At 47.1% G+C, this 14,706-nt stretch overlaps 3 protein-coding genes across 7 annotated transcripts in view; 2 read left to right on the top strand and 1 right to left on the bottom strand.

Annotated features, from left to right (window-relative positions):
- Positions 1-714: 714 nt before the first annotated feature.
- Positions 715-3,924, bottom strand: ZCCHC18 (zinc finger CCHC-type containing 18). 4 transcript variants are annotated; one of them, XM_082610321.1, is made up of 3 exons: positions 3,657-3,924; positions 3,260-3,311; positions 715-3,081 (listed from the first exon to the last, which is right to left on the bottom strand). In XM_082610321.1, exon 3 carries the CDS (start codon positions 2,399-2,401, stop codon positions 1,193-1,195), a length of 1,209 nt encoding a protein of 402 aa, XP_082466447.1. In that variant the 5' UTR covers positions 2,402-3,081; positions 3,260-3,311; positions 3,657-3,924; the 3' UTR covers positions 715-1,192. The 4 variants fall into 4 exon arrangements, with proteins under 4 accessions (XP_082466447.1, XP_082466449.1, XP_082466450.1 ...); XM_082610323.1 differs by having other exon boundaries at positions 715-3,052; XM_082610324.1 differs by having other exon boundaries at positions 715-2,525.
- Positions 3,925-4,018: 94 nt separating this feature from the next.
- SLC25A53 (solute carrier family 25 member 53) lies at positions 4,019-13,600 on the top strand. 2 transcript variants are annotated; one of them, XM_082610294.1, is made up of 2 exons: positions 4,019-4,114; positions 11,071-13,600. In XM_082610294.1, exon 2 carries the CDS (start codon positions 11,082-11,084, stop codon positions 12,000-12,002), a length of 921 nt encoding a protein of 306 aa, XP_082466420.1. In that variant the 5' UTR covers positions 4,019-4,114; positions 11,071-11,081; the 3' UTR covers positions 12,003-13,600. The 2 variants fall into 2 exon arrangements, with proteins under 2 accessions (XP_082466420.1, XP_082466419.1); XM_082610293.1 differs by lacking the exon at positions 4,019-4,114 and adding an exon at positions 7,714-7,750.
- TMSB15B (thymosin beta 15B) overlaps positions 4,037-14,706 on the top strand; it is a 29,458-nt gene continuing 18,788 nt past the window's right edge. The window contains exon 1 of the mRNA XM_082610296.1: positions 4,037-4,114. The gene's annotated coding sequence lies outside the window, so the exon portion shown is untranslated. The remainder of the gene's footprint in view (positions 4,115-14,706) is intronic.

The raw sequence follows: 14,706 nt of genomic DNA, 5'->3' as shown, positions 1-14,706 counted from the left end.
TGGCTTTCTAATTCCCGTGTTTTCACATGCCCTGGCATCCAGATTGCTTTTCATCTTTCCCTGGTGATTCCCATTTCTTAGGTCAGGGGGAGGTTAGCTGGGAGTCCTTGGGCTTCTGGTGTCCCCTAGCATGTAGCTAGGGTAAGGCTTGGGCCGTGCCAAGCCTCCTGGTACTGAACTCTCATAAGTAGCTGCTTTCTCTGTAATTGGGGAGGAGCCAGAGGGTAGTGTCAACCCAAAGGACAGTCTTGTTGTTGCCGCCAGGTGGCGTCCAGAAGCAGTAGTAGCAGCAATCTAGGGAATCTGCACAGGGAAGGGAGAGCCACCCCTTTCCAAAGCGAACGGGAATGGAGCCCCTGAAATACCCGCTTCTCATTTTTGCTGCCACCCCTGTCCTGTCATCAGATTTCTCAAGATGCATTAGCTAAGAAAGCATTGGGACATTATTAACTAGTGGGTGCAAATTTGACTCTGTGATATAGGAGAAAGGTCAGTTGTGATAAGGGACTCTTTGGGAGATAGCTCCTTTCAGCTTCTCTTTTCCTCATCTTAAGTGAGGTTGATAAACGACCACTTCACAGTATGAGCTCCCCTCATTTATAGTTTCTATATCTAGTTTTCTTATTATTTTCCTTCTATGTTCCTAAAAGTAACATCACACACGGAGACAGTAAACTTGATGATTATATATATTAATTGCCATAAAAATCCACAACATACATTGTTTGGTGAAAAAATACACAGAATAGAAGAGCACTTACATTTGATCACTTTTATCTATTATCTATCTCGGTACGCAGGAATAGGGAAATATCTAGAAGGACATTTATCCAAGGACTGACAATGGTTATACAAGGATGGAGAGTTTCAGGTAATTTTTACTTTAGTTTTGTATTTTCCTTCATTTTTTGAAGGTTTAACAATGACTTATACCCCTTTCACAAAAAGAATAAAGTCATCAAGGAAATAGACACACACACAGAATAGATCCTTAGGCAGATGGGGGGGGGGCAGGGACAGAGGTCAGGCTGTCTCTCCATTTTGCTGGTATTCACAACCTCTTCTTCCCCAATGAAAGTCACTTTGTGGATTAATTCATGCACATAGAAGCCTCCCCCACCCCCTCCCCTGTTTTCCCCATCACCAGTTTCTGAATACAGTTAAGGGTTCACTTGGGGCAGGGTCTAGCTCCTTACTGTGGCTCAGAGAGGTCACTGTGTTCACCAGGGACCTCTTTTGACTTCTTCTCCTCTGTATGTGTCAGCTCCTGCAGGGTGATGATTACATTCTCAAACACCTGGGCCTTGTTGCTCTCACTGTCACAGGTTTCCTTTGAGTGGCCCTCCTCACCACAGTGTGAACAGCGGACTGTATATTTTCTCTTCCTGCCTCTACGTATATCTCCAGGACCATCATTCTTATATGCAGAACAACCACTGGTAGAAGGAGATTGAGCCTGGGAACTGTTTAGGGAATTGATGATCAGTAGTTGAGCCTGAAGTCTGGCCCTGACTCTGAGGGGAGGGGCACCTATGGATGTAAGTGGAGGGTTCTGAGACTCCACCAGGATCACATCCTCATCTGAGTCACTGAGGGTATCACCTACCTCTATCACGTCGCAATCAGCAGTGCTGATGGCTATTGGCTGGGGGCCCTGAAATGCCACAGGGCTTGCTGCCCTCTCCACGATTAGCTCAGATCTTTTGGGCCGCTTCCGTTTCATTAAAGTGTCATCCCAATCCTCTTCCTCCCTTATCATCTTGATTAACTCCAGGAAATTGGGAAGCTGCTCCTGCTCATTTGCATACATCCTGAGAAGATTCTTCAGCCTGAAGTGCAGGTCCCCATTCAGCTCAGCACCTAAAAGGAGCTGGTGCAGGCGAGTCTGGTTTGTATCTTTCTCAGCTATGATCCCTGCCCGAATAGCATTCTGGAGCTGCATCTCTAAACGGATCACATAAAGGGAGGTTTTCTCCCCTTGTGCCTGCAAAGTGTTAAAAAATTTACCATGGGCAGTGACACTGCTTTCAGAATCCCCAAACACCAATTTCATGGCGCGCAAGAAATCTGCCACACTTAGGTTGGGGTTGGCCGCCTGTAGCAAACGTATGACCTCCCGCGCGGGGCCCCTAAGGGTTTTCATCAAGCGCTTGAGCTTTTCCTCCTCAGACATATTCCAATCTGGCAGGGCCCCATTGACTTGGATCAGCCAGTTTTCAAAGGTTTCTTCCCCTTGGGCTGGCACCACCCTCCCCGAGAACAACTTCATGTTTCTTTCTGCCATATTGACCCTTAAAGGACCAAGACTCCTCCCTAGGGACCTCAACATGGAATGGGCCCAAGGTGGCAAGGGTGTGTTCTGCCACCGGCTATTACCCACACGTGCAATGATGCTAGCCATGACGGACGATGATCGTCTATCTGAATATAACAAAATGCTCAGGCTTTTTAGGAAAGCCTAATCCGCAGGAGAAATTCCCAAAGCAAAGTTTCTGGGCTCTGCCTTCCTTGTATCTCAGTAGGGACTGTAAAGAAAAGGGGAGGGGGAAAGGTCAGTAAGGTAGTAGACTGCAGGAAAGCAGTCTGTGGTCGCTTTCTTTACCTTCCTGAACACCCTGAGGTACATTTTCCATTTGTCCACTGCCTTGAAAATATCCTGCGGGAAACTGGCAATTACAACCTTCAGGAGCTAATGGGTGTCCCCGTGCTAGCAGGGTGCTTTTCAGAGCTACAACCATCCCCTCCTGCCAGGCCTCCAGGTGGGAGAGCAACTGTTGCTTAGAATTCTAGGTGAAATAGTCAGTGTGTGGAGCTGATATTGGGCTCTCAAAATAGAGTGCAATGGTCTAAGTCTCACAGATTTGTGGTAGCAAGTAAGATCTCCATTAAACTCATGGTCTCACGTCTCAACCACACCCCCTTCTCAAAGTTTGCCCTGTTATTTCTCAAGATTCTTATATGAGCTCAGAAACAAGTGCGCGCCTTTATTTCACGTTCAGTCTCTGCAACAGGTGCCTCCGTGAGAAAGCTCGATTCCGAGGTAGGTCTACTTCTGTCCATATGAGGTTGCAGATCCCAGTCCTCAGGACCATCGCGGAGGGCAGGGCAGGGAAGGGAAAGGTCAGAAGCAGTCTCATCTCTCATCCTGCTCCCTCGACCCCTCCTCCGCTGTAGCCAGACGGAAAATTCCCTCTCCCACCTTGTGAATACAAGCCAAAGCGGTTTCCCCACACCCCACCCCGGGAAATCGTTGGCCTACCAGCTCCGCAATCAGCCACACAGAATTCAAGTTCGGATTCGGCTTTGATGGCCTGCCACGGAGAAAGGGAATGCGAGTTGGACACGCACACCCACATATCCCTCACCAGGAAGGGACCAGGAGATGCAAAGGGGATTCAAGGCAGACAGCTTGCGATTCCCCCCACCCTTCCCGCCCCATTACTACCCCCTGAAAACGCCCTCCCGCCAATCCTGGCAAATCCTACCCATTCGGCAGCATCCAGTGGAACCCACCTCCCTCCTCAGCGCAGCGGGGCCGCGGGAGTGCTCCTTCCCCTGCCTCGCAGTCCCCGATTCCCCAAACGGGGAGCCGCCTAGTCCTGATGGGGCTTTTCCCTCCTCTCTCCGGGCCTGGCAATCGCGCCCCCTTTCTTTACCTGTGTTGGGCTGGTGGATAGCCCATGCTCCGGCGTGGGCAGCTATGGATGCCGCCTTCCGGTCACCGTGGCCCTGCAGGGGAAAAAGATGACGCCTCCTCAGCCGCTAAGCGACCCGGAGCCGCCAGACGGAGCCGCTTCACCCAGCTAAGGGTAGCCGAGTCTAGGCAGCGCGGTTCCCAAGGCAGCAGCGGCCGCCCCCGCCCACCCGCTGGGCCCTCCCAGCAGCCGCCGCTTCTTTTAGCCTCTGCCCATTGTGACAAAAGAGCAAGATGAGTCGGGCGGAGCGGCCAATCAACGGGGCGAGGGGGCGGCCTCCCCGCGCAGCCTCCTGCCCGAGGCCATTGCTAGCAAAAGGGGGGAGACGGCCGGCTGGGGCTGCGGCACACAGGCGCGGGAGCCGGTGCGGTGTCAAGTGCAGCTCGGACACTCGGACTGGGCCGATTTGCATTTTACCCGTGAGTTTGCTGCTTCCCCCTCGCTTCCTTTCTCCTTCTCCCCTTACACCTCTGTGGTCCTCCGCGCTTTGAGACCGGATGCCTTAAACACGAGGTGGGACAGAAACCAAGTGAACAATAAGAGTTCCTCACCTTTGTATAGGGGGAAGGGAGGAAAATCATTTACTGAGCGCTTTCTGCGTGCAAACGCGCTTGCACGGACATCTCATTCATTCATCTCAGCAGCCTTGTGAAGGAGTAGCGGTATGCCCATTTAACAGAGAGGGGACTTAAGCATCCAGTCACTATGGTTAGGAAGTGCAGAGCTACGAGCTCACACCCAAGTCGACTTGACTGATTTCAAAGGCTGCCCCTTGTAAACACTCCTCTCTACTCTCAGATTGAGGGTGAGTTGAGAAAAGCCAAAGCCAAAGTGGAGATGGGAAGGCCCACTTGGAACTACTGTATAGAACTGGTGAGCAAGGACTATTATCTCCATTTTTCAGATGAGGAAACAGTCATAGAAAGGTTAGGCGTCTTGCCTGACATCATACAGCAAATAAGTATCAGCATCCGGTTTTACACCCAAGTCTGTTCTCCAGATGCCAACAATTTGCCCCGCTGAGCTGCCTTGGGGCAGCGGGTGGGCTTAAACCAGCTCAAAAGCAGTCTTGCTGTGCTGGTAGTGCTGAGAGAGGGCTTGGGGAGGCAGTGGGAAGAGGTAGGGAACTTTTATGGTACCTATTGTACAGAAGAGGAAACTGAGGCACTGTTCTTTCTCATTTTTACACTACAACAAGCTGCCTGCTTTTTCTTTAAGTAAAAAGTTATTTTTACATCTTATGACCCCCAAAGGAGATTAGACTCAGAGAGGTGAAATGACTTGCCTGAAATTACAAGGTGAAGCCAAAACTTGTATCCCGTCTCCCTGACACCAGAATCCATGCTGTTAACCAAAGCATGGGTACAAGGCTGGCTGCCTCAGAATCATTTTGAAAAGCTTGTTAGAAATGTAGATTCCTAAGCCCTACCTCTGGGGGATTCGGATTTACTAGGACTAGGGCTGGGGAGGATAATTTATATTTTTAACCAGTGCTGTAGTTAATTCTGAGGTGTAGAGAGGTTTGTGAACAACTGCGGGAGACACCACGTTATGCTGGTGGTAATAAGTAAATGGGGCTGTGGCCAGTGTATCTGTCTATACCATATCTGTCGTGAAATGTAACTCCAGAGCAGAGTTTCCTATCTAGGGTCCTTCCTGAAATTGTTTGCAAAGAGTAGAAGTTGGACTCTCTGTATTCTTCTGAGTCTTAGCTTTGTAGATTTTCAAATGAGTCTGTGGCCCAGAAATGGTTAAGGACCACTCCCCTACAATCTTTCTTCCTAACATTTTCTCTCTCAACTTGTACTTGAGGAAGAAGCGTGAGAAATGAAACACAATTTGACCTAACCCCCGAACTACAGCTCTCTGCCGCTGATATAGCTCTTTCATTTCTTGGCTTGAGGACACGTTGCTAGGTTGCCCTTCTGTGAGCTCTTGAGGGGACCTCTCCTTTGCTGGATTTGGCATCACTGGCCCCAGAGAAGGAGCAACTCCATGGAAACGGCATGCAGGGCTGTCCAGAGTGAATGGGCTGTGAAGCCAGTGGTAGAGAAATCTGTACCATTTTCCATGATTTCTGGTTCTTGAAGAACAGGTCTTACTTCCCTTAGGTAGATTGTGGTTAGGAGGCCCCTTTCAGGGCTTGTTCTTGACTCCTGATGCGTCGAAGCAAGTGAACTATCTGATGCCCTTCGACTGCTGTTGGGTTGTCTTCAACCTGCGTACTTCGCCTTCTCCTTTCTGCTTTCTTATTGACTACCTCAATACCTAGAGTTCCTTGGAGTAAACAACGCACATTTGGAGATGAAGCACCTTCCATCTGAGGACTGTGGGCTTGTTCGTGGATGGAAGAGTGTGGGGAGTTGGAGGGTGGAGGGTGGAGGAAGTAAAGGCTCGCTTCACACAATCGGGGTGATGCTAGCAGCAGCTCTAGGGTTTCCTTCAGACTCTTGCTTTTGCTCCCCGATATCATGACATCTGACCCAGGGTCTCTTGCAGATTCTTGTTCTGTGTTTAAATTGGCTTCATCGCCAAGGTAGGTGATCTGCAGTTGGACCTGGTGGGTGTGGGATCAAATAGAACAAAGAATAGATCTTATAGCTCTGACAAAAAATAGTGGAAGGAAACAGATTGTGTACAGGTGCCTGGATTGGGCCATTAGAACAAAGTGAGTGTCTCTTCCTGCAAGACTGGGAGGAGGATTTGCTAAGCTAGCTCCAATTAGATATAGGGCATCCCTGATCTCTGGCCTCATGTGTGGCAGTGTGTTCCAATTCATGGCTCTAATGAGACCACATTTTCCAATTTCAACAAAGAAACCTAAAAATCCTGAAGGTTAGAGAGGTAAAGCTATTAGTTGAAGCAACAATAGCTGCCCTTGGCTGCCTGCCTCCTCTGTGCCAGGAACTTTCCATCTGTTATCTTATTTAAGTTTCTCAGCAACGCTGTTGAGACAGGCATTGTTATCCCATTTTGCAGATAGGAAAACTGAGTTTCAGGGAGGTTAACACACCTTGTAAGTGCAGGCACTGGGACTCTAGTCCGGGGACGTCAGACCCCAAAGCCCATGAAGGACTCTTCTCTGTTGTCTTCCAAGCAAGAAATTAAAAAAAAAATCTTCCTTCATTTTATTTTTTATCAATATTTTTTAATTGAAGTACAGTTGATTTACCATGTTGTGTTAATATCTGCTGTACAGCAAAGTAATTCAGTTATACATATATATGCATTCTTTCTTTATCTATTCTTTTCCATGACGGTTTATCATAGGATATTGAATATAGTTCCCTGTGCTGTACAGTAGGACCTTGCTGTTTATCCATTCTATATATAAAAGCTCACATCTGCTAACCCCAACCTCCCACACCATCCCTCTCCCAATCCCCACCCCCTTGGCAACTACCAATCTGTTCTCCATGTCCGTGACTCTGTTTCTGTTTCGTAGATAGGTTCATTTCAAACAAACAATTCAAAATGTACTCTGCAGATGACCCAGTGCATTAGACTGATTTCAGCCTTTAGAACAATGTTGTTGTAATCTTACCTATATTACTGGGATCTCATTTTTTTTTAAATCAAGCTACTAATATAATTTATGGACCAACTTGTATACCGGGTAATGCACTAAGCATTTTATATACTTCATAACATGAAACCTTCATGACAATCATTTTACAGATAAGGATACTGAGGCTCAGAGAGTGGAAGAGATTTGGCCAGGGTCATAAAGCTAGGAAGTGGCACAGTGAAATTCAAACCCAGGGCTGTCTGACTCCAGAGGCTGTATCTTTATGCTATAATGCACTACAGTGGGGAAAACAAACAAGGCCCTCATTTTACATCGGCTTGTCTCTGTCACCCACAGATCTCTCTTCTTCCCACAGCCTGTATCCAGAGCCAGGTACCACTCATGTTTTAGGCATCTGTGCCTTAGGCCTCTTCCTCAGCCTAGAACTCCTGCTGTCACTCCTCCACCTAACGAGAGCCTGCTCACTGGTTAAGGATCAAGTCAGCTGCTCCTCCTCAGAGAAAATTTTGGCTGCTCCCTATCCTAGGTGAAATAAATTGCTCTTACGTTTTGCTCTGACCTTGATTAGTGTACGCTTTATTTTACCTCCCAGTATAGTTTAGCTCATGGTTGACTTGTCTCCCCAACTAGATTCCCAAGCCCTCGAGGGCAGGTACCAAGTCCTGTTCACCTCTGGCTCCACAGTGACTTACCTACAGTGATTTCGTAGATGATCAATATGTGTTTGTGAGCTCGCCAAAGGAATGGCTGAAGGATGCCGGAATGAACAGAGAAACGTAGGGCTGGATCCTGGCGCAGTCATGCAAGCTGTGCATCTGGGCTAGACTGGCCAGGGGAGTCTGGAATCCCCTTGGCTCACTTTACTAGGTTGTAAACATAGGAGGCACATCATGGAGTCCAGGGGGTAACTGCTGTAGGCTGACTCCAGACTCATTCTGTGGCCTCTATTTGGAAATTCTTGTTTAAGGGGCCAGGCTGTCTTGGATCGTTTATATAACACCTTTGCATTCACAGAAGAGAGGTCTTCCTTGCCTCTCATGTGAACACAAGATACCACTTCATCTGGTTCTGAGTATCCTGCAGGAGTGTCTGCGGCATCCTCACAGATGATGAGGTCGGGAAGCATCTTTTTTAAAAAAATACTGTTTACTGAGGCCACCATGCCATGGATGGTCAACCACTTTATCTCATTTTATTTTGTTAATCTTTGCAACAACCTTTTGAGGGAGGTCTATTGTCCTTAGTTTGTAGCTGAAGAAACTGAGACTGAGGAAGTGTCTTGCCTAAGGTCACACAGCTAAGCAAGTGGTGGAGGGAGAATTCAGGCTCAGGTCTGTCTGCCCCAAAGGCTGGCATTTTAAGGGAAAAGCACATGGGAGTAAAGTAGGCTCCCCCTCCCCCATAAAACGGGAAGATTAGATTTATAAAATGATGACAGATATTTAAGGTAAATTGTTTCTAAATTATTGTTCAGCTTTAGTCCCTGAAAATGACTGGCAAAAATGACAGAAGGAACCATGGATGGAAAAAGCACAATTCCTCTATCAAATACTGGCCTGAATTCCCCCATGTCAGCCGCCTGCCACATGCACAGTATGAGGATGCCTAGAGAGCATTCCTCTCTGTCTGCTGATTTTACAACTGAGATGCATTACGCGCCAAGATGTCAATATATTTCTAAAGGTCACACAAGAAGTTGATAAGAGAACTGGCACTGAAAATTCTGGTCTGCCAAATTCTAGCCCAGTTTTCTTTCTGCTAAGTCAGCCCTCCCTATGCAGTCAATCAACACATGTTTACAGGTTACTCAGGAAAATGTGGGGAGGAAGTGGAACATTACTGCACTCTGAGATAGAAGAGGGGACAAACGTTTCCCTGGCCACCTGACCTTACGGAGGTGCAGGTAAAACTTGGGGAAGAAATCCTTGGTAGGAATGCTGAGTAATATCAGGCGCCCCTGTGACTTTGGGGGCCTGACTGGAGCTACCTCCTGCCCAGGCGTGCGGGAGGGGTCCCCTTTGGCTCCAGAGAGATGGAGGTGGCTGCCAGGGGCCCAGAAGTGCCCCAGAGGGATGCAAGGAGTGGGCCTCTTGAGCCTTTGCTCCTGGCCAGTTCTCAGCTAAAGGGTCCAAGGCAGAGGAGCTCTCCCAGCGTCCTTCTGGCCATGAGGGTAAAGGAGCTGAGGTTTAAGGCACACCTGGACTGCTGGGGTTGGGGGAGGGGTGGAGGCAGAGCACAGGAGACTGTGCTCCACCCGCTCCACCTAGAGAGGCTGTGGCTGAGGTGGATTGTAAGGTCAGTTGTGGAGTCATGGACAGAGCAGGAGCAAGAACCAGGGAGGAGCTTAAGGGGGGCGATTCTGGAAGGAGAAGCACTTCAAGGCAGGTTCTGAGTGCGGCAGCCCAGGGAAGGCTGCAGTGGGCTTCTTGCAGTGCCTGGCTCCTAGCCCTCCCTCAGTGCCTCAGCCTGGGGGACCCCCCTTTGTTTCTATTGAACAGCCTAGCGTAATTAGAGCCTCAACACCCCTCTCCTCTTGGGACCACACAGCCCAGGGTTCTGTGTGAAACCTCTGGGTCTGCAGTTCCTACCAGGCTTCCTGTCAATCTAGATGTGAGTCCCCTGCCCGACCATCATGCCCTGTCCCCTTCTCCCCGCCTCCCCTACCCACACAGCTTCCTGTTCCTCTCCTCCACACACCATCCCCCCCCCCCCCCGCACAGCACACCCTCTCGTCTCACCCCTAGTTCCTTCCTGAAAGACTCCCTCAGGTTCTCAGATCTGCACTGAACATTCATTTCTTCTTGATCCCAAATTTTCTTCATGGACTCTGGCTCCCCAGTTACCTTTCATACAAGTCCATCTGCTCCCAGACCATTCTGGGGTAGGAGCAATATTTTGGAAGCCTTGAACGGCCTCTTCCCTCTAGTATAGTGGTTCTGAACCAGGGGCAATTTTACCTCTTCCCTACCCCGCCCCCCTCGGGGACATATGGCAATGTTTTTAGATATTTTTGTCTGTCAGAGCTGGGCAGGTCACAGCTGGTGCTACTGGCATCCAGTGAGTAGAGACCAGGATGCTGCTAAACATTGCACGATGCACAGGGCAGGCACCTATGACAAAGAATTATCTGGCCCCAAATGTCAGTAGCATGTACGCTGAGAACCCCTGCACTGTTATATAGCTACAGGTCTACAAGGTTAAGCTTGGAAACTGTCAGGTACGGAGCCTTTTCATGCTAAACTTCCAGGAACAGCTAATCTTTCTGTTCGTCAACTGGGAGAGGGGGGCGGGGTGTTGCCATGAAACAGCTACCACATCGTCAGGAATCTGCAGAAAGAGAGGCAAGGAGATTCCCCGCTCCCTAAATTTACTACCAACTTTTAGAGAAGGTACTGGACTACAACTTTTGAATGCCTTTCTGTCTCTACAAGATAGTGCCACTTTTTGGAAAGAGAATAGCAACTTATTATTTTAACAGTTTATCAAATGCAGGATTTCATGTGGTGAATGCAGTAAGGTTTCGGAGCCCTCCTTTCCCAATTTTATTTTCTTCAACCTTCAACCTTCTTTGAATATGAGAGTATTTGCTGGATCAGAAAAACACTGTAGAGGTGTCTCTGTTCAGCAAAACTCACTGCCTTTGTTTTAATTTAAAGTGGATGAATTCTTTCTTAAGAGAGCGCTTGTTTCTCAGAAACTGGCCCCCCAAGTTGCTTGTTTCCTTAGAGCTGAGTTTCTTGGAACTCTGTTTCTAACTAAGCAATGAAAATGCTCACCAACAGATTTCATTGGTCAGTCTAACCTCTTTTCTTTCCACTCTTGCCAATCTCTTCCTTCTGCACCCAGTTATCTTCAGCATGGGGGAACAGAACCACTCTCCCGGGAAGGAGCTTCAGCACTGGACACGAACAGAGTCTCCGGGAAAGAGAAGCTGGCACTCCCAGGCCTACGCCCTTGGGGCCGTTTCCAACTTTATGTCTACCTTTCTGACCTTTCCTATCTATAAGGTTGTGTTCCGGCAACAGATCCATGCTGTGGCGGTGTCAGAGGCTGTGCGGCAGCTTTGGCATGAAGGCCCTCAATACTTCTACCGGGGAATCTACCCGCCTCTTCTCTCCAAGACGTTGCAAGGGACTCTGCTGTTTGGGACTTATGATAGCCTGCTGTATTGTCTCTCCCCTGTTGGGCCACACTCCCTGGGACACCGCTGGGCTGCAGGGCTCATGTCTGGTGTAGTGGAGGCTGTGGCACTCAGCCCCTTTGAAAGGGTGCAAAATGTGCTCCAGGATGGTCGCAAGCAAGCTCGCTTTCCCAGCACCTTCAGCATTCTCAAGGAATTCCACTCTTATGGGCTTTGGGGGCGGCTGTCGCTGGGTTACTATCGCGGGTTCTGGCCTGTCCTTATCAGGAACAGCCTGGGGAGTGCTCTGTATTTCTCCTTCAAGGATCCCATTCAGGATAGCTTGGCAGAGCAAGGCCTGCCCCATTGGGTTCCTGCTTTGGTGTCTGGGAGTGTCAATGGAACAATCACCTGCCTAGTTCTGTATCCTCTGATTGTGCTAGTTGCCAATATGCAGTCCCATATTGGCTGGCAGAGCATGCCAAGCCTGTGGGCCTCTGCCCAGGACGTGTGGGACACTCGGGGCCGAAAGGTGTTCTTGATCTACCGTGGAGGTTCCCTGGTCATCCTAAGGTCCAGCGTGACATGGGGCATCACTACTGCTATCCATGACTTCCTCCAGAGGAGGTATCGTTCCAGGAAAGAGCTGAAAGACTGACTAGCTGCAGGCAGTGTGGCCATGGCAACTTGTTATCCTAAGCCTTCCTGGGTTGGTTTAAATAGCTTACTTCTTTAGCTTGGTCACCTAAGAAAACTATTCTTTAGCATCTTTCAACTGTCATTGCACTCGAGAAGTTCCCAACTACCAGCCTGTTGGGCAAAGACAAAGCCTACAGTGTTCCTTGGTTAGCAAAAGAAATTCACCCCGGTCTATCCACAGCTTCAACAGGCTCAGACCCAGGAAGCCTTTAAGTAACTTGTAACCCACATGAAATGTCATTCCTTTAAGGAATTCACTGACTCTAAAAGATGTGAATAAGAGGAAACTCTAAAAGATGACCTTAATTAGGCACTGTGAGTTCCAGGACCCCTCCAGTTGTCCTCTGGACCAAACTTAGTGGAGGACCAGGAATTCCAGTTTCAGAGAACTAAGCTTGACCCTTGGGATGGGGATTCCATAGACTTTCTCAGATGGCTACATTTTCATGACATTGTTCACTACTCCTGCCACCACCACTCTCACTTCTCAAGGCTATGGGTAATAGTTTCAGGGTAGCAGTTATGGCTGGAAATCCTGAGTTAGACTTGCCTCAACGGATCATGTGCCACAAGAACTGGTGGGAGTGGGAAGAAGTGTGGTCCCTGGATGGATGGGAAGAATAGACTTTGAGGGAAGAGGTTTAGTTGCATGCAGAATAGAAAATTCTACTATAGGTTGATTGGTGTTAAATGCTGGGACATTTTTGTTAGCAAGGCAATAACATTGCCTAGAAACCACATGAGTTTCCCTAAGAAATCTGGAACTGAAATAACTATATCTCTTCATAAATAATTGCATATTTTATTGCTGTGGATAAATATAGTTACTGTGACATAAGTTAAAGATCTGAAGTTATAGCCTGTCATTCAGAGCCATTCAAAATATGGTCCCCATAAAGCTTGTAGCATTTTATCACACCATTCCCACTTACACAGATCCTATATCCTAGCCAAACTGGACTATTGTTCCCTCCCCAAACATGCCACTAGCTTTCCCATGGCCATGCTTTGGCCCACACTATTTTCTCCACCTGCCATACCCATTCTCCACATGCCAGTCTGCCAAAATCCTTCCAGTTTCTCAAAGCCCAGCTCAGATGCCACCTTCTCTAAGGAGCCTTTTCTGATTATCCCTAACTGAATGTGATTGCCCCTAACTGAATGTGACATTAGTCTCATGTGATGCCCCTCTCCAATATTCATATGTGGCACTGATTCCATTATGTCACTGATTTCATGTGGTCCTGTGTTCTTGATATTCTTCAATACCTCCTACTAGACTGTAAAACTCCTTGAAAGCAGGGATTCTTGTACACATTTTAAAATCTCCTATTGTGCTTAGGTGCTCAATAATGTTGGCTGAATTATTGAATTGATTATCAAGCTGTGATATGGTCTTTATCCTCAGGGTGCTGTCCCTTGTACATGAAGATAATGTTATTGATTCACTGTCATTAAGACCTGCCTTTGGGGTGTGGTTTTTGCTTTATTAGTGGATTTAGTTTTGTGCTAATGATAATGATGCTGCTGCTGATGATAATAATAACAATAATTAAAGATGACTTTCAACTGGGACATTTGATGAATTTGTGTTATTGGTGACATGTTTGTTGTTGACAACACTGTAGGATCTGAAATTTCACAGAGACGTTGCCTAATGGTCCGATTCATTTTAACTCTGGAATTTTGAGGATTTCCAAGATGACATATGTTGCAGTTTTTCCCTTATAGCTGATATCATGTAATGATCTCCACTTGCACCTCCTTACCAAACCAAAATTGTCATTTATAATGATCTGACTGTAGATCCTAGCTGTGGGGATTCCTCACTGAATATCAAAGAAATTAAAGACACAGCTATAAGCAATATGAGATCAGAAAGCATTTGCCAGCAAGGTCAACAGAAAATGACTGGTCCAGAATCGCTGCAGATGAGTTCCCATGTCTGATCCCTGTGCAGACTTAGATGGGGTGGGACAGTACTCTGCTTGCAGATTCAAGTATGGGGAACACAGAGTTTGTACAAGGAAAGGAAAAGTAGAAGAGCAGCTATTTCTATTTAAAGGCTAGCTTTCAGAATGAAAAAAAGTATTTACAAAAATCATTACTTAGCTAATGGCTTTGGTTTTTAAACTGAAAAGAAGGGGATAAACTATCGTACTCCCCCACTTTTTTATTCAACAGATGCATTTATTTCCAAGTACACTGTCCATTTCCACTTATGTCACTGTGTCAGTCCATGTGTCAGTTCTTCATTTAAACTTATTTAGAAATAATTTTGAACTTCTAGAAAAGTTGCCAGCATAAGTAGAGTTTAAAGGATACCCATAAACCCTTTACCCAAAGTCACCTACTGTTAACACTTTACACTATTTGCTTTATTATTTGAGCACTCATTCTCTGTCTACACACGCATGGTATTTTTTCCAGAACTATCTGAGTTGCAATTTTTAATATTTCTAGATTCAATATTTGTAGATTCAAATTCTTTTAAAAAGACTAAGAGCTTTGTCTCTATGACACTGGCACAGTTATTACAGAATATTAGAAAATGAAAACTCATGGCATATTTTAAAGCCACATTAGTGATAATTGTTTAAATTTACTATATTTGCCTTTCTAAATACTTTAAATTATGTGTGTTAATACTTGAAGCTATGCAA

Source organism: Mesoplodon mirus (assembly GCF_964341445.2).
Source record: "Mesoplodon mirus genome assembly, chromosome: X".
In the NCBI taxonomy this organism is placed as follows: Eukaryota; Metazoa; Chordata; class Mammalia; order Artiodactyla; family Ziphiidae; genus Mesoplodon; species Mesoplodon mirus.
The sequence above is the reverse complement of the archived record's forward strand: the minus strand, read 5'-3'. Positions and strand labels throughout refer to the sequence as shown.

What these genes read in the sequence shown, in the direction of transcription:
- SLC25A53 (XM_082610294.1), top strand. Translation starts at nt 11,082, where the DNA reads ATGGGGGAACAGAACCACTCTCCCGGGAAGGAGCTTCAGCACTGGACA.
- ZCCHC18 (XM_082610321.1), bottom strand. Translation starts at nt 2,401, where the DNA reads ATGGCTAGCATCATTGCACGTGTGGGTAATAGCCGGTGGCAGAACACA.